Below are 24,350 nucleotides of genomic sequence, written 5' to 3'. Positions count from 1 at the left end.
CAGCAATTTAGGGTAAGTACCTCACTCAAGGGTACTACAGTTGCAGGTGGGATTCAAAGCACTGATTTTTGGGACAGTAGGCAGCAGCTCTGATAACTATGCTATCAGCTGTCTCTAAATTGTTCCACCACAAATTATCCAGCTATATCAATGGGTAGAAAAAAGATAAATGAATAAATGTAAATGGGTCATCTTTCATTTCATGGATTAACCTTATTGTGAATCTAATTGTACTCCAGTATGTAATTCTGGAATAAGTACTTTGAGTACAAAATGTCAATAAAGATACTGCAAACACTTTAAGAACTTTTTTTTTTTAAATTAAACAATTCCATTGGGGCACTAAAGCCCTGCGCAAACTAGCACACGTGCGCTCGGGTGTGCGCCGTGTACAGACATCGTTACAGTCCCATCTACTGTCAGCCTTCTGTTACTACAGATTTACTGTTCCTATCAACTGAAGGCAAACACTTGCCTTGACCTGATAAAATATATATAATAAACTACCAAAAATTAATTATCTTAATGCAGATTTTCTATGTCAATGTTATAATTTTTTAAAAAATATGTACTCGAGTAAAATCTCCAGGCAGCCAGCCATCTGGGATTTTGCCTTTTAAGTACAGTGCTAATTGGCTTGAAGCAAAGTATCCTGCACTAATTAAAGAATGTTCTAGAAGACCACAGCCAGAGGTCTCAAGTCAACAGAATCACCCGCTTCCCATTCTTCTGGGCAGAGCTCACAATTCTGCAGGCCTGTCCATACAGAGCGATACTCGTTGTGTTCTCTGTAAAGGGTACTGGATTAGAAGCCAGCAGTTTCCCCTTCCACTGTTGTTGGACTTGTGTTACCCACAGCTATGGTATTTAACATAGTATGATACTGTCTGGCAGCCAGATAGCAGTGACTAATATCTCAGGGACTTCCATCATCTTCTTTATGTTCCACTTATATAATGTGCCACTGTATATGTATTCTATATTAAAGAGAATGTGTCAAATTTTTTGGAAACCATAACAAAGCCCAATTATACCACATACCATTCATATACTATATCCTCAATAGTTCACATATTAGGATTTTTGACTTGCAACACAGTTGACTAAGGATTGGGTCATCTGAACAGAACCAATTGAAGAGCACCTGCTTCATTAAAAATTACATAACATTGCAGTGTTCTCCCTCACAACATACCAAGATGTTTTCCAGTGTTTTTTTTTCCCCCCATGAAATTGTGTTATGTTTACACAATGCATAAAAACATAAGTCTTTCCCCACCTTAAAAAAGGTAATTTGTTCCCGAGACACCCTTCATGAGGTTAATTCTCCTACATGAGACATAATTACCCACACACACATATTGGCTGAAGCCGCTGGTCCCAAGCGGGGTTGCGGCGAGCCGGAGCCTAACCCAGCAACACCGGGTGTAAGGCTGGATGGGAAGGGGACATACCCAGGATGGGACACCAGTCTGTCACAAGGCACCCCAAGTGGGACATGAACCCCAGACCTGGACTGCACCTTCAGACATACGTTGGAATGTTCCACCTGTTGATTCACCTGAGAACTAAGTGAACAAGAGTTACATACAATTCCCCAAGACAATCCCTACAGAGCATGCATCACTTTTACTTTGTCTAACAATGTAGTAATAAGCAGGTTGTCTTTATGTCACTGAACACCGATGACCAGTTGTGGGGCAGAGGCAGCCAATGGACAGGATTAATGAGCAACAGTCACTTTTCCACAATAAATCAGGTTTATTCTCATATATACACTTCCTCAGTCCTCAGCAGGCTGAATTGAAGTCCCTTAAAATTCCCCTCAAGTGGGTGTAACTGGTGGTAATTTTATTAAGGCAGGGGCAGGTGTTTGAGAACGGTCCTGTCCATCAAAAGAACAAAGAAAATCAGTGCACGTTTCAGGTAAACCCAAATCTCTTGGGTTACACAATTTACAAATTGTATATAATACACATATAGCATATATAAATTACATAAAATTCAAATCACCCCCCTTTCTGTTGAGTAGAACTCAAATAATCAAGTATACGTAGAGTCCACAATGTTATCCAGTTACAGTACTAATGACTTCGGTGTACCAGAACAGCAAAAGGAAATTCAATCTTTTCATCAATTTGGTGAAATAAAATGAAAAGGAAAAACACAATACAATAAGAAAAGAGAAGTAAACAATTTAAGAAACAAGATTCTCAGCAAAGCCAGATCTTTTAAAAAGCTGAGACAGAAAAATGTGCAAAAGGTAAGCATGGCTGGTAGCGTAATGGTTAGAGGTGGTACCTTTGGGTCTAAAAGTCACAGGTTTGATCTCACCTCTGCCTGTAGTACCCTTGAGCAATGTACTTACCCTAAATTACTCTAGTAGAATTACCCCATTGTATAAATGGGTAAATAATTATAAGCTGGTGATAATTATAACCTTAACAGTGCAAGTTGCTTTGGAGAAAAGCATCAGTGAGTAGAAATGCCTCAAAAATTAATTAAACCAGTTCTTTATCACCTCAGAAGTCCAACAGCTCGAGCTGTGTGACAATGTATGCTTCCACAGCCTTTTTCAGCAGATGTCATCCCATCTTGCCTACCAGGATCACACTGGAGTGGACAATGCTGTCATTTAGCTACTAAACAGAGCCTACTCCTATTTAGACAAGGCAAGCAGCACTGTGAGAATCATAATTCTTAATGATTTTTCTAGTGCATTGAATACCATAGAGCTTGGGATGTACCAGTAAGTATAGGTTCATACATTCACATATCCTTGATAATGGACAACCTGACTGGTAGACCGCAGTCTGTGAAGCTGCAGGGCTGCGTGTGAGACATGGTTAGGGCCCCTTGAGGAACACTTTTGGTTCCCCTTCACCTTGCCCTGTACACCTCAGGCTTCAGCTACGAGAAGTTCTCAGCTACTACAGAAACAGTTGTGTACGAGGGAGGGGAAGAAGGATGAGTTCAGAGACTTGGTAAAGGACTTAGTTGAGTGGTACAACCAGCTCCAACTCAACACTGCGAAGACTAATGAAATGTTGGTAGACTTCAGGAGGTCCAAGGTTCCACTGTAGCCAGTGACCATTGATGAAGTAGAAGTGGGGGATACAGAAGCACTATTATAAGTTTTTTTTCTTCAAAAAAAGACAAGAAAACAGACAAGTGAATTACAATCAAGATAAATAAAATGACAATGTTCACCTTTGAAGGACAGCATGATGGCACAGCTTGTATTGCTGCTGCCTCACCGTACCTGAGTCATGCAAAAGAACGTGGGTTTGATCTCTGCTTAGTCTCTGTGGAGTTTGCATATTCTCCCTGTGTTTGCATAAGCTTCTCCCACAGTCAAAAGACATGTAGTACAGATGGACTGGTGACACTAAATAGCCCTGTGTGTGTGTGTGTGTGTGTGTGTGTGTGTGTGTGTGTGTGTGTGTGTGTGTGTGTGTGTGTGTGTGTGTGTGTGTGTGGCTACCCTGTAATGGACTGGTGTCCTATTTGGGGTATACCCCACTTTGTGCTCAATGCTTCTAGGACAGACTCCAGTCCACTGGGACCCTGCTCAGGACAAGTGGTTATTGAAACTGGATGGATGGATGCATCTTTGAAAATTAATAACTCAATTATTTATAACACAGGGACCCAGTACAGATGGGAAACTCATTTGTATGTCAGGCACTGGAGCCGGTTTTTGAAGTAAAACAATCTGTCCTGAGCGACCTGGGTGGTGGTGGATGGCTCTCGAAACTTGGCATAGGCTTTGTCAGTTTCTGACTGGCCCCACGGCAGCTTGATCTTGGAGGTGTGGCTGACTATGACATCATTACATGAGCCAACATGAAGAACACCAAGAGCATCAATGAAAAATTCTGGGGAGGAAGGGGGGAAAAAAAAAAAAAAAAAAAAAAAACATCTCATTTGAACTCAGTTTCATCAACTGTCTGGTTCATACTTCTTATGTGGGTAACAAGATAAATTCATGGTTTAATATTAAAAATGTGCATATGAAACAACTTCATGCATTGCATATACAATATATTAAAAACCGATTTTTTTAAATAAATAAAACAAACTTGGGAGCACATTTACAGAAAATAAATGTGCAAATCAAGATGGCCATTGTAACAAACTTTGCAATGAAACTGATCCCTCCACTACAACCACACTCCACTGTCCTCATTGTAGACTGACCACTTCCTACTAACTAGCATCACATCAGCCTATCAATGTGGGCTTTCAAAGGGAAGCCAGTGGAAAGGGTCACTGTGGAATGCTGCTCAGTGCTCTCTTGCCAGCCCATCTCTTTGTAATCTTTGACACATTTCTTGTTTGAGAAATCACTGATCACTGTAAATCAGCTCCGCATCTGAGTGCACCACAGTAATCCGTGACAGCCTACAGACACACACAACCTACCCAGCATCTCAGATCACAACACAGGCAGTAAGAGGGACACTCACCTAGATGTGCAATTCGCACCAGTTGAGGGTCAAAGCCCACTTGCTGAATCTTGTCTGTTCTAGCCATGAAGAAGTTGATGACTGCATCTGAGACTACACAGTTAGGAAAGCCCTGTATGCCATGGTGAAAACCACGCCTTATGTGCAGGCAGTCTCCGTCCTCATCCCCTGGTTCCACAGAGATGGTGTGCCTGAAGGTGGCTGTGTACCCTGTGACCTCACGCACCGCTCCACCTACCTGCAAGGCACATGACCAACAGTGCTCAGAACTTACACATATCCTCACTACAGAAACACAGACCTTGTCCCCTTATTATTGTACTCCAGAAAGAAACTATAATTATATAAGCTTTTTTTTTATATTAAAAATAAACACTGCTCTCCATCTTACAAACCAGTTTTATCTTTTCAGGTCCATAACACAATGATTTTTTGAAATATAGTTTTTTCTTTAATTGTAATTGACCACTGAAGGCACTAAATTAGCTTTAACGTACTCAGTAAGGTAGTCTACTCTAGAAAATATAGCTGTACTGTCACAAGGTGACAACAGAAATGTGTGTACATAAGTTAGGAGCACTTGTCTACTGAAACAAGTCTTGTCAATACGTTATTTAGAAAAAGAAAAAAACTCTGCCATAAAATACATGTATCTTAAAATACAAATAAAATAGCTTCTAAAAAAAGAATTCTGATAAACTTAATGGAGTAAGCACATCAACAGAACCACAAAGTATGGGAGGACACAGCTTGCCCTTCCTTCCCTCACATCATGGTAAATTACACTTATTAGATGTGTTGCACTCTGTGCAAAGCATCTCACCAAGTCCAGAGTGGTTTTCTCCAGTACATCCACAAACTTCTCGATCTTGGTGTCTGAGGTAAAGATGAAGTCATCATCCACCCACAACACGTACTTTGTAGTTACCTGGGACACAGCCAGGTTGCGACCAGCAAACCAGCCCTGGAAGGGAGAGAGGTGAATCATAGTGAATCGTCGCAACAAAAGTAGTGTCTGACTAGTATCCAGAACATAAACTCCTTTACCTTTCCAAATGGCATGATGTAATGCTCGATGTATGGGCCAGTCACTGGTTTGGGGTGCTCACTGTCGTCTGCAATCACTATGGTGACAGTGGGGTAGAACTGCCGAATACTGTCAATCAGAACCTGGAGTTTGTCATAACGTAGGAATGTTTTTGTAGCTATGGTCACGAGCTTGCTGATTTTGTACCCTGTAAAGACACACGAGTATACTAACATTTCAAGATTCGATGTAAAAGAAATGCAAAATCCCTCCCGGACTAATCAGTAACAACACAGAACCACCCAAATGTTAGCAATTAAAAGGTAATTTACAACAAGATATAAAAGTACATAATATGGCAAAAAAACAGCAGCTGCTGTAGAGCAAAGCGAAAGGATGTTAATCCACCCAAAAATGAGAAATAGATGAAACATACCTCTTCCAGAACCTGGGTTATAGAGTTTTGGGATGAGACTGTGGCGGATTTTGATCGTGAAGACTGCTGTGTAGCCCTCAGTACAAAACTCCACTTTAAAATAAAAACAAAAGATTAAAAATAAGCAAATGCCTTCCTGCTTCAACACACACAAGAATCTGAAAAAGAGCAATCCTGCCATTCTTCATTACAAACAATTACATATAACCCAGAACACCGATATAATGTAGATGGTGCGTCCTGGTTTCAGGCTGTTTGGCCAGCACATTATAAATCTCAATCCAGAAGTGTTAACTGCTTCTGATCACTTGAATTGCATACCTGAGGGTTACTTAGATAAACCCTGTTTATTTCGTGGCAAATTCTAAATTCTATAAACTACAAGAATGCAAGCAGGTCTTTTAATGAAATACACTACTTTTTATTCAGAGTGGTTTTGTGCAGACAGTGAAACTGATTGTCAGATTGGTCCCAATTGTAAAGAGAAAGCCACTTTTTTTGGGTTACTTCTTGAAAATGTCATGTGATTATTTATGCTGAATACTGAAAAATATTACCCTTGTGCTATTTTTTGGTTTTCTGATGACTTCCCAATTTTTTTGCTTCTTCGCTTGCATGGCATGAATGGGCTAAATGTGAATGCTTTAACTGGGACAAGGTTTGGATTCTCTCTTTACTAGTATACTCTACTTTTCTCTTCTTGAAACGGCAAGTTATGTAAACAGCAGTGTGTTCCAAAGGTGTGGTGTACTTGACATATGACACACACACACACACATTTTCAGAACCGCTTATCCCATACGGGGTCGCGGAGAACCGGAGCCAACCTGTTAACACAGGGCGTAAGGCCGGAGGGGGAGGGGACACACCCAGGACGGGACGCCAGTCTGCCGCAAGGCACCCCAAGCGGGACTCGAAGCCCAGACCCACCGGAGAGCAGGACTGTGGTCCAACCCACTGCGCCACCGCACCCCCTGTACTTGACATATCTGTTATTTAAATCCTGCGGGAAGAGAAACTTATTTCCATAATGCCCCAGGGAATGGCAGCAGTGATGCAGGAGGGCTGGACATCTACTCTGCACAAAGAACATGTTTATAAAAGCATAAATATCACAATTTAAAAATGCAAACATAAAAAATAGAGATGATTTGGTAAAATAGTTAGACACCCCTTGACTTAAGCAAATAGACTGTTCTTCAACCCCTTACGCAAGTCAAAATTTACATGTCGGATTCCCCCTCCTCCCCCACCATTCAACATAATAACATTAATAATTTTTCATCTGTTATTGCACCTTGACATTTCTTTGTTGTTATTATTATTATTATTGTTTTCATACTAACTGTTCCTTTCATGTGGTGCTTTATATGTGCAGCATTCTTCACTATTGTATTCAGTCGATATGCTAAACCTGGTTCTCGTGCTACAGACTATAAGGAAGTATGAAGGTGGACAAAGATGATTATTTTCAATTTCATCTCTAAATTGATTGCTATACGCTTGCAAGACGGATCTCATTTTCCTTACATTTATTCATTTAGCAGATGCTCTTCTCCAAAGTGACGTAATACATCTTATAGAAAATACGTCTACATTACATTAGCAGAGAGAGACACTTAAAATGCAGATGCATAATTCTTAAGTACAGTTAGTTTTTTTAGCACCATATGAACTGATGTACATTACACAAGTAGCTGTTTAAAACTATCCAAACATTGACGATTCCTTCCAAGTATTTAAAAAATGTATATATATATATTTTAATATATGTACATATATACACATATATAATATACAAACATTTATGTTACATTACAGGAGTAGATGCGTGAAGTTTATCCATTGTTTAACAGGGATGATCTCTAAGTTATAGTGAATGAACATTTACTTGTTACATGATGAACTTAGTAGATCATCATAAGTCTGCAAGAGGTGAGTTTTAAGACCTTTTTTAAATGTGGACAGAGTTTCAGCAGTAAGTGAATCCTTCAAGTATACGTTTACCACCAGGCACTGTGAATAATGAATAAATATAAGAAAATAAAGTACACTAAGGAGAGGTGAGGCAATCATGGCTCAAAACACATGAGAACTGGGAAGATGCAGCTTCTTGCCTGTCTGGCTACGCCGACTTGCATATTTCAGATGTTGTGCGTAAGAGCTTCTGTAAATAATGTGTATGCAAGCAATTTTTTTCTTTTTTTTTTTACAGGAATCCGGATTTACGCAAGTCAAATTTACGTAAGTAGAGGGGTGTCTGTATAATATCGGTTTCTGCTTAGCACACCTGTACCAGCAATTTTGTCTTGCCACTTCCAGAACTATTTACACACACACACACACACACACACACACACACACACACAATCTGAACTGCTTGTCCCATACGGGGTCACAGGGAACCGGAGCCTAACCCGGCAACTCAGGGCGTAAGGCTGGAGAGGGAGGGGACACACCCAGGACGGGACGCCAGTCCGTCGCAAGGCACCCCAAACAGGATTCGAACCCCAGACCCACCGGAGAGCAGGACCCAGTCCAACCTACTGCGCCACCGCGCCCCACTCAGAACTATTTAATTTACTGTAATAAAAAGTAATAGTAAGTTATATCTAGCTCCAGACAGACTCAGGTCTTTCGATATTCCACACATCCGAGAGTTTCTTAGGTTATAACTGGACCTTTCTGGCATGCTGGAGCGAAAACATCAATTCCAGTTGGCTGTTTTTGTTTCACCTGTGTCTGCTGTGTTGGGGTGAAAATGCGTGTTGGTGTAGGTGACAAACTGCAGCTGTCGGTTCAGATGAGGCAGAAAGTTACTGGACAAAGTTATGTGCTTCTCCCCTACACCTTCAACCTTGACCATCTCCACCTCTGCTGCCACATCAAATATGCCCAACGTTGAAGTCAAATTCACCTGCAGCAGGATAAACGTAAAGGAGACTAAAGGTGAAGAACAAAAAATGAACAACAGAGCAGCAACTTGCTAGGATTACCCTAATTAACACGTTTCATAATATGACAGCAGCTACAACAACAGCTCCTTGTTCTTGGAAATCAGTAGCAAGAAATTAAATGATAACAAATCACTGACAAAATGAATGAAATATACTTTACTCACTGAATGAAGTTTCTTGGGTTGTTCTTTTAAGCCAAGGCCTGAAGTGACAAGTATTTTGACAGGTTTTTTTGGATAATGAAAGACGATATACAAAGCATATACACATCATGTAAGACTATATAAGCAGATGCAAACATTCTTCCCCTTAATTTTGTTAAGCGCTTGTCTTTGTCATGGCTAACTGGAGACTATCCCAGAGACTATGAGGGGTATACCTTGAACGGGACACCTGTCCTGCCCAGGGTAGCCACACACTCACTCACGCTGGCAATTTAGACTCACCAATTAATATGAAGGGCAAGTCTTTAGACTGTGGGAGGAAACCCACACAGACACAGGGGAACGTGCAAACTCCACACGGGCTGAACAAAATAGGAAAGGTGATCCTTTTTTCCACAGCGACTTAAAATGTTAAGCTACATACAATGATTTGTCCATTTATATAGTGGGGTAATTTTTACTGGAGAAATTCCAGGTAGATACACCTTGCTCAAGGGTACCACAACTGAAGCACCATTTCCATATGTAAAAACTGCATCCTTTTAATGAAATTACAGATTTAATTTTAAGTAAGAAGTGTTCTTAGTAGGAGGGGGTGCGGTGGCGCAGTGGGTTGGACCGCAGTCCTGCTCTCCGGTGGGTCTGGGGTTCAAGTCCCGCTTGGGGTGCCTTGCGGCGGACTGGCGTCCCGTCCTGGGTGTGTCCCTTCCCCCTCCAGCCTTACGCCCTGTGTTGCCGGGTAGGCTCCGGTTCCCCGTGTCCCCGTATGGGACAAGCGGTTCTGAAAATGTGTGTGTGTGTGTGTGTGTGTGTTCTTAGTAGGGGGTATGGTGGTGTAGCGGGCATGGCCGGGCCCCACTCTCTGGCAGGTCTGGGGTTCGAGTCCTTCTTGGGGTGCCCTGCGACGGACTGGCATCCTGTCCTGAGTGTGTCCCCTCCCCCTCCTGCTTTGCGCCCTGTGCTGCCGGGTTAGGCTCCAGTTCTCCACAACCCCGCTTGGGACAAGAGCTTCCAGACTGTGTGTGTGTGTGTGTGTGTGTGTGTGTGTGACCCAAGTAATAATTTTTAAAATTACCCAATATTATCTTCTCTTACCTGGAATGAGGATGGTTTTTTTGGGCTGAACTTTTACTCCCTGGGTGGGATACTGCAAGGGGCTGTTTGCTTCTGCAACAATGATGAAGTCTGCTGCACTCTGGGATCTGGAGTACATCCAGAGAAAAACAGATAAGATGACCTTCGTACATCTTTGATGTTAAAACAGCATTTGTGTTTTATCAAATTTTTGTAGGAAACAACAGTAGCAGTATTTCATCCTGTGAATGATAGTCCGGTGACTTTGAAATGATACAGGGGGATTGCCTTCAATAATAGCAGTGCTGTTTAGCTCTCATGGAGGAAAACTGAGATGAACTAAAGGCATTCAGTCTTATGCAAACACATCCCAAGGAAAGGTACCCCGGGACCTTCCCCAGTTTCCTGTAGATGGTTTGGGTATGGAAATGTTTGAAGAACAAGGAAAGTGCACCTCTTTTTGAAGCTTTGGTACTCCTCGGCTCTACGGCGTTTCACCTCCTCCAACTCGGAGGCCTGGAAAGCTGTATGGAAGACTTTGGCAGAGACCCGTGGAAAAAGCATTCTGGAGAAGGGAAGGTCAATGGTCTTCTCACTCTGACACACACATCTATTGTGGGGGAGCAGACTTTGAACAAAAACACCAATGGATGGGAGATGAGAATGGGCGATGATGGGATAAAAAACAGCTTGAAAAGCTTGCAAGAGGATAAGAGACCTGATGATGAGTCAGATACATACAGCTGAGAAGCTGTGCATTCTTAAAAACAATAAAATAACAAGAGGGTGGCATAATAGCACCAAAAAGGTGAATGTGATGCACACATTTTGATGCTTGACCACAGCTCAGCTAAACACTCACCCAAGTACACTCTCCTTTATTCGGAAGGGAATCTCACTGTAACTCTCTTGTAATAACTGCACCCTTTGGTCAAACAGCTTCTTCAGCGTGCTGCCCGGTTGGGACCGCAGATCCACAGTTCTATAGTCCACAGACATCCAGAAAGAGAGGAGGATGGCAGCAAACAGCACAACTGCCAGCGCCGACGCCTTGTGGGTGAAGCGCATGATCATGTACAGTCACGTAGCTGCCCCAGGGAAAACAGCATGGGTGCTGTGGACAGGACATTAAAAAAGTTAATACGACAGCTGGTAGTGGTTAGAGCTGCTGCCTTGGACCCAAAGCAGATCTGATCCCCACCTCCGGCTGTAGTAACCTTAGCAAAGTACTAAATTGCTCCAGTAAAATTACCCACCAATATAATGGGTAAACACAGCAGGCTTGTAACTGTAATTTGTAATCTTAACTCACTTTGGAGAAAAGTGTCAGCTAAATGAATGAACGTACAGTTATGTTTCATCCTAAATACACAGAATAACGCCACTTTCACACCGTATGGTTTATAGCAAACAGAGAGAAAACAATTATTCAGCAGAGAACAGGAAAGGTTGTTTGTCACTTACGTGTGCGCTGCGCCTTCCTCAAAGCAGGTTTCGCGTGATTCTTCAGACAGGTGTGGTCTCGCGTGTCACTGACGCTAAAGGAGCACGCGGGCAGAGCGCGAAAACGGCGCGTTTGCTCTTTCGCGAGAGCACGGCGGCGCGCGAGCCCAGGCGGAAGAGAAACTGCTTACTGCTTTGTTAGTGCGGGGGGGTCTCCGCTCCACTAACAACCATTGGCAATATTTTGTTCCCCAAAAGATCATTTTAAATCTAATGAACAAATGGGTGGTATGAGAGAACGCGAGTTCCATACCACCAGTGACAGTCTGTCAAGTTATGTTCTCACCCCGTGACATGTCTGCGTGGGTTTTCGCCTAGTCCAAAGAGACATGTAGCCCAGCTTAATTTAACCTTAAAATTACCCTTAGTGAGAGAGCGGATGAGGGAGTGAGCGTGCGTGAGTGGATGTGTTGCTACCCAGCGATGGACTGGCATCCCATCCAGGGTGTAGCCCCCCTCAGCCTCGCGCCCAGTGCTTCCTGGAGTGGATAGGCTGCGCGACCCCTACTCAGTAAAAAAATCGGCTATTGAAATTGGATGGATGGATTGTTAAAATAAGAATATCTAATCAATATATTTTTTTAACTACTGCTCGAGTATTTAGTAATGGCGGTAAATTAACGTTAAAAAAACTCCCGTCGACTGACTGTTCACGTGGACAGCAGCTCCAAGACTGATGAGCTGAGGCCCATGTGATCAGTAAAAGCTCGCTGTTGTTGTCAGGGTTACAGCGTGACAAGGACATTAGCGACAGTAAACAAAGGCATTATACTGCATTCTTTATATATTTTAAATGCATTTACAGTATATTGGAACACTGGGGGATGACTTACGACTTACTCACGCGTACTTGCGCTGCTACCGCACCCCCCGGCGTTACAGCGTCGTCTGCTGCGAGTGTCACGGTGAGAGACGGCGGCGACGGCTGCGGCGACGGTTGCGACAAAAGCTTCAAAAAGCCTTAAAAGGGCAGAGGAGGAGTTCGTCTTCCTTTTCTGCTCTTGAATATGATCTGTGTCACTGAAGACTAACTGTGTAGTGTATTGAACAAGCAGGGGCATAGTAAGACCCAGTGATTTCATTTGGGTGGCAAAAAAAAAAAAGAAAAAATATCACGACCGTGATATGCTGTACCAAAAGCACATTCTGGAGGCAGAAATTCTGTAAATTCTATAGAATTTATAGATTACAAATGTACACAAGAAATTTAAAGTTACCCATTTATTTTAAATGCCATACAAAAGGAGGAAAAAATAAGCTAATTTCAAAATAAAATGACAAAAAGCTCAAAGTCAGCAAACAAAAAATCTTATAGGACTCTCATTAAACAAATGAACACAAGTCTTTCACACATAAATAAAGTGTAGACACTTCCCCTGCTTACTCAGTCTATTACAGCAGACATTCCTCAGACTTTTCATGTTTATTCCTTAGATTGCCCAATCAAGCTTTTGCCCAAAAAAGAGAAAACAGCTGTCAAGTACCATTACAAAAAGGGAAATGCTACTGTCACGTCCTGCGCGCCCACCTCATCAGCGACACCTGCCGCTTCCTGATGGAAGGGAGCATAAAGAGGGACGACGTGCAAGCCGGGGTTGCGGAACCTAGTTTTGCCTTTCTTGCTTCCCGTACGGCGTTGCCACAGTGAACTCAGCCCAAGACCGGCCTTTGTTTTCTGACCACGTTCTTTGTCTTTGCCCTTCGTATACTGTCTGCCGATCGCCTGACCCTCGCCTGCCCACGACCTGCTTTTGGATACTGATTTGGATTGATTAAAAACTTCTCATCTCTCTACTCTGCACTTGAGTCCATCCTTCTCTCAGAGCAAGCATGACAGAAGGTTCCGCCAGCAATCAGGACTCAGCAGAGATCGCACAGATGCGCACCGCGCTCGCGGAAACACGGCGCGCTCTTAGGAACGTACGACCAGTCGCTGAAACGCCTGGAGGAGACGGTGGAGCGTCTGATACAAGCTCTACAAGCCGGAGGCATTAACCAGCCCGCTACCGGGACTGCGGCCGCTCCAACCCCACCACCAGAGGCATCTGGTCTGGCCACGCAGATCACTACACCAGAGCGGTATGACAGGTCACCCGATCACTGTCAGGATTTCCTAATACAATGTGAGTTGGTCTTCGAATGCTCTCCCCACATGTATCGAACTGACGCTTCCAAGACTGCTTTTGTCATGTCTCTGCTTACTGTCCCGGCCCGGGCGTGGGCTGCCGCGGGGTGGCGCTCACGCCAACGATCCACCTACGCCGTTTTTCGCGAGCAGTTTGAGGCGGTTTTTGATCACCCTTATGCGGGACATGTGTCGGGAAATCGGCTCATGCATCTCACCCAGGGGGAAAGAAGCGTGGCTCAGTACGCACTGGAATTCCGTCCCCTCACGGCCAAGAGTGGGTGGAACTCCGTGGGCCTTCTCACTTGTTTCTTTAAGGGACTGAATCCCTGTATCCAGGACGAACTCACCTACAGAGGAGAGGAGGAGGACTTCGACCGGTTCGTCGAGACCACCATTTCCATAGACAACCTTAGCCGGTCTTGATGAACCCAGGGAGGCCAGACAAGCCGCCCAGCGCACCGCTCGGAGGCAGAACCCGAACCCATGCAGGTGGGACCCAGCCAACTTGGACCGGAGGAACGCAGGGGGAGACTGGTGAGGAATTTGTGCCTCTACCGCGGGTCCCCGGAACATATCTGAGCCACCTGTCCTGTCCAACCCTCCCAGGGGTACACGAAGAACCCAAAGGTGAGTTCGGGGGAACATCGGGGTCAGTTGAGATTACCGGTGTGTATTGCTTGGGGAGGAAATCGGGTACTGACAAGCGCCCTGATAGATTCCAGGGCCGCGGGCATTTTCATGGACTGGGGCTTTGCCCGGGCCCATCAGGTTCCTTTGAAAACATGTGAGGTCACGTTACGTGTGAAAGCGCTTGACGGGCAACCCTTGGGGTTCGGAGTCGTGGACCATCCCTCTCTGACTCGAGATAGGGGCCTGTCACTGTGAAACCCTAACCTTCCTTTTGATCCGGGCTCCAGATACCCCAATTATCCTAGGCTACCCATGGTTGACCCGCCACGACCCAGTCTTCCGATGGAGCACCAACGACCTGGTGGCGTGGGGAGATGCCTGTCACTCATCCTGCCTCACAATCCCGTGTTGAGCCACCTCCATGGAAGGGGTAGAAGGCCTACCCCCGCCAGAGATACCCCCCGAATACGGCGATCTCCAGGAGGTGTTCAGCAAGGCTCGTGCTGCTCAACTACCTCCGCATCGGTCCTGGGACTGCGCGATCCACCTCCTACCAGGTACCACGCCGCCTCGAGGTCAGGTATATCCCTTGTCGTTGCCAGAACAACAAGCCATGCAGGAGTACATCAAAGAGGCCCTCGCGTCCGGTCTGATTCGGCCTTCCACTTCCCCAGCCACAGCGGGGTTTTTCTTTATCAACAAGGACGGAGGTTTGAGACCATGCATCGACTATCGGGGATTGAACGCGATCACAGTCAAGTGCCCCCATCCCTTGCCGCTGATCACCTCTGCTTTGGAAGGCATTCATGGCTCGGCCTGGTTCTCCAAGTTAGACCTCTGCAGCGCATATAACCTGATCTGGATCCGGGAGGGGGACAAGTGGAAGACGGCATTCTCCACCACACAGGGTCATTACAAATACAGGGTTATGCCTTTCGGCCTAATAAATGCTCCCTCCGTCTTCCAGGCATTCCTGAATCACGTGTTGGGGGACTACATTAACCGATGTTTCATAGTGTATCTCGATGACATCCTGATTTTTTTTTTTCCCGAACCTGAGAACAGCACGTCCAGCAGGTACGGGCAGTCCTCCGGCGGCACTTGCAGCACCAGCTATACGTCAAGGGAGAGAAGTGCGAGTTCCATAGATGGCAGATCTCATTCTTGGGGTACATCCTAAGCCCCGACGGAGTCTCCATGGAACCCCGGAAGGTCAGTGCGGTGACGTCCTGGCCACGACCCACCACGGTAAGGGCTCTCCAACGCTTTCTCGGGTTTGCCAACTTCTATCGCCGTTTCATAAGAAATTTCAGCACCGTAGCGGCCCCCCTTACGACACTGACTTCATGTAAGGAGCAATGACTCCCCTGGGGGGTCACTGGTTAGAGGGGGCTGTTCATGCATTTCTGGTGCTAACAGACCACCAGAATCTTGAGTACCTCGAAACGCTAAGAGGCTAAACTCCTGTCAGGCCCGTTGGGCCCTGTTTTTCACAAGATTCCATTTTACCGTGTCCTATCACCCAGGCGCCAAGAACACGAAAGCAGATCCCCTCTCCCGGCTGCACGACCCCAATCCTGTGCCCCCTAATCCGGAGGGGATTCTACCCAAGGGGTGTGTGTGGTGGGACCGATCCCCTGGCAACTGCTGCAGGACGTCCAAGACGCACAGACCCGGGAGCCTGAACCACCAGGCAAACCGGCAGGACGGGTCTATGTGCCCAGTACACACTGCGCGGCAGTGTTGAAATGGGCACGAGAGCCCGGAGGCAGGACATCCAGGTATCCGGCGTACCCTTTCTCTGTTGCAGGGACAGTTCTGGTGGCCTTCCCTGTCTGATGACGTCCGAGACTTCGTGCAGGCTTGCACTGTCTGCACCCAGACCCATACCCTGCCCGAGAAGGCCACAGGCCTCCTGGAACCTCTTCCGTCACCGACCAGACCCTGGACACATGTGGCTCTGGATTTCCTGGTGGACCTTCCAATCTCCGCGGGTAAGACAGTGGTACTCTCCGTAGTGGACCGCTTCTCCAAGGCCTGTAGACTGGTTCCCCTTCCGAAGTTACCTACTGCTTTGGAGGTCGCGGAGATCCTGTTCGAGCAGGTGTTCAAGCTTCACGGGCTCCCAGAAGACATCATTTTGGATAGAGGCCCCCAGTTCACATCCCGGGTGTGGAAGGCCTTCTGGAGACAACTGGGAGTAACGGTTAGCCTCACCTCAGGGTACCACCCGCAGGCCAACGGTCAGGTTGAACGTCTGCACCAGGACATAGCGCAGTACCTCCGAGCCTCTTGTTCCCAACAACCGCACTAATGGGCCCAGTACCTGGCTTGGGCCTAGTATGCCCACAACTCCGCCCAGCATACCTCCACTGGGATCTCCCCTTTTCAATGTCTTCTAGGGTACCAACCCATCCTCTTCCCCAGAGAGACCCCAGAGAGTCCTGTCCCGGTGGTGGAGGCCTGGTACCGCGAGAGCGCTCACGTATGGAGAACGGTCCGGGACCACCTGCTTCGCAGTGCAGAAAGACACAAACGTCAAGCTGACCGACACCGCCGAACCCTCACGTTCGTTCCCGGCCAAAGGGTATGGCTTTCAACTAGGGATTTCCATCTGAAGACCCCCTCGAAGAAACTCGGACCCCGATACATCAGCCCTTTCAAGGTCCTACACAGGGTCACACCGGTTACCTACCGTCTTCAGTTGCCGCCGGACCTCCGAGCGCATCCTACGTTCCATATCTCCCTGTTGAAGCCAGTGGGAGTATCTCTTCACCAGCCACCAGGAGACATCGCACAAACCCCTCTGCTGCCTCTGGATGACAACAACACGTACAGGGTCCGGGCCCTGCTGGACTCTCGCAGACGGAAGGGCCGGCTGCAGTGTCTGGTGGACTGGGAGGGGTATGGGCCGAAAGAACAGTCATGGGTGCCTGCTTCTGATGTTCTTGACCCAGAGCTAATCACTGTCTTCCACAGGGACCACCCAGAGCGTCCGGCTCCTCGCCCCCGGGGGCGCCCTCCTTCTAGACCTAGGGCGTCCGGGGCCACCCGTCGGGGGGGGTACTGTCACGTCCTGCGCACCCACCTCATCGGCGACACCTGCCGCTTCCTAATGGAAGTGAGCATAAAGAGGGACGACACACAAGCCGGGGTGCGGAACCTAGTTTTGCCTCTCTTGCTTCCCGTATGACGTTGCCACAGTGAACTCAGCCCGCGACCGGCCTTCGCCTTTGTTTTCTGACCACGTTCTTTGTCTTTGCCCTTCGTATACTGTCTGCCGATCGCCTGACCCTCGCCTGCCCACGACCTGCTTTTGGATACTGATTTGGATTGATTAAACTTCTCATCTCTCTACTCTGTGCTTGAGTCCGTCCTTCTCTCAGAGCAAGCATGAGTTACAAATCAGGAACATTAGGCAAGTTATCGGAAACAACACAGAGAGAAGCATGTAAAAGAAAAAGAAACTATAGCCATTTTCTGCATCCAAATGCTAAATAAATTAAACTCATATAATCCTATATCCCTTTGTGAAGAAAAATCAAAATTTTCAACAGTACTAAATCTCTCCGCGCTGACAGGTGAAAAATGCACTTTATTTATGAACGTGCATTCTGTATGCCTGGGGAGGCTAAAATGTGTACAAGCATAACAGAAGGCAGAGTCTGCACTAGTGGAGTATTCTAACCAGTATTTTAACCAACTTGTGTACCATCCACTCTTAAAGCTTCTTCTGTCTTCCTGAAAAGTCCGGGGAAACACCTTTAAACATGGCTGTGCTTGAGCTTCACCTCTGGCCTTAGAAATGTCTATAAAACAACATTATATGCTAATTATGCAAATTGGGTATTGGAATTTTTTTTTTTTTTTTTTTTTTTTTTTTTAATGTTTGCAGATACAACTTATGTAACCTACATACCTGGTGGGCAATGACTGACTACATGAGTTTTTGCTCATCTCTGATTCTGGTCTGTGTCGTCTCTGTAGAGCTTCTCCACAAGCTCCCTCTCAGACTCTCTCTACTTCTTCTTTGTCTCTCTTAGCAGCAGACATCTCCCCTGCTTTTTCCCTCTCTGTAGCATTCATTTCCCTGCTTCTTTGTTTTCTTCAGTTTTGCTGCTACTAGTCCTCAGTTTGTAAAAAAAGAATGTATCCCCCTATCTTCCTCCGCTTTCCTTTTCATGTTCTGATGTAGACAAACACACATATCAAGAAACACTTTTATTATTATTAAATTGAACAGCTACTTACAAAAAACAGTAAGACTCATGATAAGCATGTGGTAACATTTTTAAAAATTAGCTAGCAGTTGCAGTAATTTCAGCAAACATTAACCAAGTTATGCGATTAATGGTAAGCTAACATTTGTTTCTCATGATGAAACATCGCAGTACCTCAACTTTAACAAATTTTTACTAAATGAACAGTGAAATCTAGGTAAATAACACTGATTTTATTCACCTCATCACCGTATCCTGTTGTGTTGCTCACTTGTACTAGGCAGTAACGCTACCGAAATTCAATTTTACTACTCCTAGCCTCTGACACACAAAGGAGGTTTGTGACGTGCGAGCGATTCGTAGCTGTTCAGCCTAATAGCACTGCAGACTTTGTGCTTCACAGAACTTTGAGTGGCAAAAAAAGTCACCTGTCAGTGTTGGCAGAGTGCTTTGTATAACAGTGGTGGCCAGAGGGGTGGCTAAGCTTCAATCAGGGGTGGCCCTGGCCACCCATGGCCACAATATAGCTACGCCCATGTGCACGAGTCTTGAATATTTTAACGTATTCACTTGGTTTCTGTGTACATTTATTTAGCAGACGCTTTTCTCCAAAGCAACCTCCAATGAACTCCGTAGCAGACCACACTGGGTGGGCCACCCCAGGTGATGGCCAAGACTTGACTGATGGTTTCGATTGATTTATTAAAACTTTAACTTGTCAACTTCCACCAACATAAGAGCTGGTGTAAAAAAAAAAAAAAAGGAGATGTTTAACATTTAATTTCCATTCCTTCCTTCAGCAATTACATGTTCATATATAGTGTCCTGTACATCTCATTTCGATAATGAACACACACACACAGAATCTACAATCGCTTGTCACAAGCAGGGCTGCGGCAAGCCGGAGCTTAGCCCAGCGATGCAGAGCTGGACACACACACAGACACAGACACACACACAGGACGGGAAGCAAGTCCACCGCAAGCAGGACTCGAACCAAAGACCCACCACAGATGAGGCCCCAGCCAAACCTGCTGCGCCACCGCGCTCCCATAATGAAAACAAATACAATTAAATAAATTCACTTCTTAGCCTTTCGCTTAAGATCAAGTACAGTACTGTACGACGACGACTGCAGCGAGAAAGACGACAACGTTGATGGCCTCGTCAGAAAAGACAGCAGCAAGGACGAAGACGACTGCTGGCGAGCAGGTGAGGCCGTCTCCTCCAGGGAAGCAGCATTATGCTGCTCTCCCTGAAGAGTCGCCTACCCGGAAGAGTTCCCCGCAAAAGAAGGACCGCCAGGGATATCGGAACCTCTTGTTGAGGGAGTCGCAACGACAATGCCGGCTGGAGGAGAATTAGCAATGGAGGTGGCGGCAGTGCCAAACCCAAATGTTGCAGCGGAGTTGACAATGGCGGAGACAACAATTGCAGGGGTGGAAGCGATGATGGCCTCACCTGCAGAAGAGGCCACCAGGCCCGAGAAGAAGAGCTCTACTACCCTGGGAGGATCTTCGGAGGAGGAGGAGCAGTCTACCAGTAGTATGGTTCCAAGGATGAAGCACACCGCTGACTTCAAGTGGCAAAGCACGGAGGCAGCAGAGGACTTCCCTGATCGTGCTGGATTTATCAGGGAAGTCATCTTCAGAAAGTTGGGCCTGGCCGCCGCACAAGTTGTCTGCATTCTAAGGAATAGACCCCAGCGGTTTGTCGACATCACTGTTCTCACTCACGAAACCTACCAGAAAGTGGTTGAAATCTGCAAGGAGGAGAAGGAGGGGGGGTTGAAGCAATATAAGACTGAGCACCTTTGGTGGACAGACGGACGGTGATTATCCTTCTACGTCTTCAACCCCTTTGTACCCGCTGAGGCCGTACATGGTTTTCTCCAGCGTGACGTCGACCTCCTACCAGGCCACAGGGATATCCGGGATGAGTTCGGGATATGGAACGGGCGCAGGCAGTTTCACGTGCACCTGAGGCCCCCGACGGGCTCCATCATTCCCTGGCATATTTTAACATGCAGAACAATAGGGCTCATCTCTTTTACCCCCAGCAGCCTCCCTTCTGCAGGCTCTGCCAGGGTCAGGAGCATACAGCGGAAGCTTGTAAGAATATGAAATGTAGGAACTGCTTGGAGACCGGACATTTCGCCAGGGATTGCAAGGGCCCCCGCTGCTGCAGTATTTGCACCGGTGAAGACCACCTGGCCCGCCTCTGTCTGGAACAGGGATATCTGAGTAGGAGGGTCTTCAGGAATTAACAATGATGGAAAATAAAATCGATGTGGTGGAGACAGCGGTGGAGATGGCAGCGGGGACTGGAGAAGGCCTTGGCAAAGCCGAAGAGCTGCTGAGAGCAAGCCCTGCCCCTACCCTGGCGGAGATCCTGAAGCAGAAAAAGGAAGATTCAACGCCGAAGAAAAAGAAAAAGTCTGAAAGGGAAGCTACGGTATCAGAGGGGGGCCTCTTGCCGGCCAGGCCCAATTCAGAAGAAGGCCGAGAGCGTCCCTCCTCCCCAAGAGATGGATGTCGTGTGGGCCCTGCGCAGTTCCCCGTTGACGTCTCCGAGTCTACGCGTGTTGTACGAGGGAGGACAGGCGACGCCAAACTTGGAGGCGTATCTGCCAAAGGGGCTAGTGAGGCAGCGGCAGCAGTGTCCTCTGGGGAGGAGGTTTACTGGATTAAAAATAAGGGCTGGTTTTTAACCTTATTTTCGTGTTTTTTTTTTTTTTTTTTTTTTTTCTTTAAAAACGTACCCAAATGGCTGTTTTTAAAATTTTAACTTCAGGGGGCTTAAAAATAAAGTAAAAAGAACTGCTTTGTTTTACCAGTCTTCGTCCTATGCCTTCAACCTGTTTTTTGCAGGAACTCTATCTCTGGGACCAGCAGGATGTGACACTCTTCTCTCAAAAACGGAGGGAGTGCGAGTCCTATTGGAGCGTAGGTGGCATCCACTCTACAGGCATGGGAATACTTTTCAGTAACTGCACCTTTGAGAAGATAAGGCCTTTTATTGTTCATGCCGGCAGAGTGTCAGCGAGTGAACCCACCCGCTGGCCCGCGCGCCACTGTGTCCACTTCTCCTGGTGGACCCCCTGTTCAACCAGGTGGGGATGGACCTTGTCGGCCCATTGGAGCGGAGCATGCGGGGTTTTCGGTTCGTGTTGGTAGTGGTTGATTATGCCACACGGTACCCAGAGGCGGTTCCCCTGCGAAATAAATAGTATGTCGGTGCACATGGTGGCAGAGGCACTTTTTAAGCAGTTCACAAGGGTGGGCATCCCAAAAGAAATCCTCACAGACCAGGGCTTGCGCTAACTGGGAATTGAACCCAGGCCTCTCGCATGTGTAGCAAGAACTCTACCACTGAACCACCAATGCTTTTTTTCAATGCTTGCCTCACAGACCAGGACACCACGTTCATGTCACGTGCCCTTATGAATTTGTATAAACTGTTGGGAGTTCAGCCCCTTCACACCAGTGTTTTTCGCCCACAAATGGATGGGCTGGTGGAGCAGTTTAATAGAACTGTAAAGAACGATTGCAAAATCCATGGCAGAAGATCCCAGACACTGGGACCAACTATTAGACCCCCTGTTTGCAGTGCAGGAGGTGCCCCAGGCCTCCACAGAGTTTTCCCCCTTTGAAATATTGTATGGCCGGCGTCACCGGGGGGTCCTGCACCTTGTAAGGGAGGCGTGGGAAGAAGGGCCCAGCCCCAGTAAAAATAAAGCACAACATGTCCTCAACCTGAGAGAGTGGTTAAACGCTCTCAGGCACCTGTCACAGGTGCACCTACAGCAAGCCCAGGAGAGGTAAGCGCGTGCATACAACAGGGGTACACGGTTACGTCACTTCACCCCGGGCGATAAGGTACTTGTGTTGCTTCCCAGCCTTTTGGCTAAGATCGTTTTCCACTTTCTTGCCACGAGGTGCTGCTGCAGAGCTTAGAGGGGATAGAGGTGATCCTAGGGTGTGACCAGTAGGTGGCTTGTCCGCCACTGGCATGGGGTGATCCTCTATCCTCTGGAGAGATTTTATTTTCTTTGAATAGCCCGGGAATCCTAATGCGTATCCAGTAGGTGGCATGACCACTGCTGTCATGGGGTGAACTGGAGATTTTATTTTCTAGAACCCTTTATTAGTTTTACGCTAGTACATACATGAAACTTTTGCCGAGGAGAATTCCATCTGCGGGAAAGTAACCTCTGATGGACACCCCCCTGAAGAACGCAGATGGGCCACTGGTGAAAACAATGGACACCGGCAAAATTTCCTTTCCGCCAAATGGAATGCGGACAGCGGATGGAGGGCCTTTGAAAATACAGCCTGATTTTACTGGAGACCTCAGGAGGAAGACAGAGACTTCCATGACCGACTTACCTTTATAAGAGAGGTAATTTTGGGTCTCCTCGGTCTTACTGTGGAAGACGTTATTTGTATTCAACAGAACAATCCATAGAGGTTCTTTGATGTCACTTTGACCACAGAACTTTGTTCTGAAAAGATGATTGAGAATTGCAGAACCCTTGCTGATCATCCTGGATTGAAATCTTTTGACATCGAGAACCATTGGGTTAATCAACGCATAATAACTGTGCATGTTTTTAACCCTTTTATTTCGGCGGAGTTGATAACATATTTTTACAAAGGTATGTTGAAGTTTTGCCGGGCCATGAAGACATGAGAGACAAACTTGGGTTCTGGAACGGGAAAAGACAGTTCTGGATCCATTTGCTCCCTGATTCACAAGGATGTGATGGGTTTCGCCACCCACCCGCTACTTTTAATTTGGGTACAAGTAAGGGCTATCTTTTTTACTCTAACCAGCCACCTTTCTGTCGAGTGTGCCAGGGGTTTGGGCATACGGGAGCCGAGTGCACCAATATGCGGTGTAACAACTGTCTGGAGAGAGGACACATGGCCAAAGACTGTAAAGGTCTGCGCATGTGTAATATCTGCGGGGCGGAAGACCATCTTGCCCACACCTGCTCCCAGAGGAAACCCTCCTATGCCGATGCCGTGTCAGGGAGAAGGGAGAAAGGGATGTTTTTCCAACCCAATGTTGCTGAGGAGCAGGTGCAGAGAAGGGACACCTGATGTTGTTGGTGACGCCAGGGACCTCACCCACCAAAGCCCAGGGTACCCCAAAAGACAAAAATAGGAAGAGGAGCAAAGGCCCCACTCCAAAAGGGTATAAGAAGAGCAGAAGAGAGGAGGGGGTGAGTATGAATGAAGAAAAATTGGCAGCAAAGATGGAGGAGGAGAGGAGGACCGAGACTGATGTTTGCTGGTAGGGGATGGAAGTCATACGGACTGGCCGGTTGTGGCCGCACCCCCCTACAGTATGATGAGTTCCCCTCTTTACTCAGATCAGAATGAGGATGTTAATGAGCAGACATATGTTGCTGTGGATTTTGAAAGTATAATAGAAATGTCAAGAGGGGAATGAACTTGTTTTAAATTAGTTTTAATGAATTTTAACAAGGTTTTATTGTTCTTATGGTTGGTTAATTTATTCTACTTTGTTCCCTTTTATGGCTGATTTTAAAATTTTAGTTTTAAATGTCAGAGGACTGAAGAATGTTTTGAAAAGAGCAGCGATAGTACTAGTGAGAGAAGCAGCACTAAAGGCGGAATTAAGGCGACTATATGACCAGCAAGCTAGTGCTCTCCTTGCAACAGCCCGAATAAGAGAATTGGAGGAAGATGAAAAATGTTCCTCTTTTTTCTTTAA

At 46.3% G+C, this 24,350-nt stretch overlaps 1 protein-coding gene across 4 annotated transcripts; it reads right to left on the bottom strand.

The window, feature by feature from the left end:
- Positions 1-3,445: 3,445 nt before the first annotated feature.
- On the bottom strand, positions 3,446-12,588 carry b4galnt1a (beta-1,4-N-acetyl-galactosaminyl transferase 1a). Of its 4 annotated transcripts, none has more exons than XM_018760130.2 (11): positions 11,592-12,588; positions 10,990-11,241; positions 10,582-10,755; positions 10,149-10,255; positions 9,054-9,091; positions 8,669-8,849; positions 5,933-6,025; positions 5,517-5,704; positions 5,293-5,433; positions 4,470-4,707; positions 3,446-3,878 (listed from the first exon to the last, which is right to left on the bottom strand). In XM_018760130.2, exons 2-11 carry the CDS (start codon positions 11,199-11,201, stop codon positions 3,670-3,672), a joined length of 1,581 nt encoding a protein of 526 aa, XP_018615646.2. In that variant the 5' UTR covers positions 11,202-11,241; positions 11,592-12,588; the 3' UTR covers positions 3,446-3,669. The 4 variants fall into 4 exon arrangements, with proteins under 4 accessions (XP_018615646.2, XP_018615648.2, XP_018615647.2 ...); XM_018760132.2 differs by having other exon boundaries at positions 10,582-10,692; XM_018760131.2 differs by having other exon boundaries at positions 12,464-12,588.
- Between the last annotated feature and the right edge of the window lie 11,762 nt (positions 12,589-24,350).

The sequence above is a fragment of the Scleropages formosus genome, chromosome 19 (genome assembly GCF_900964775.1).
Source record: "Scleropages formosus chromosome 19, fSclFor1.1, whole genome shotgun sequence".
Taxonomy (NCBI): Eukaryota; Metazoa; Chordata; class Actinopteri; order Osteoglossiformes; family Osteoglossidae; genus Scleropages; species Scleropages formosus.
This window is presented reverse-complemented; position numbering and strand designations above follow the sequence as displayed.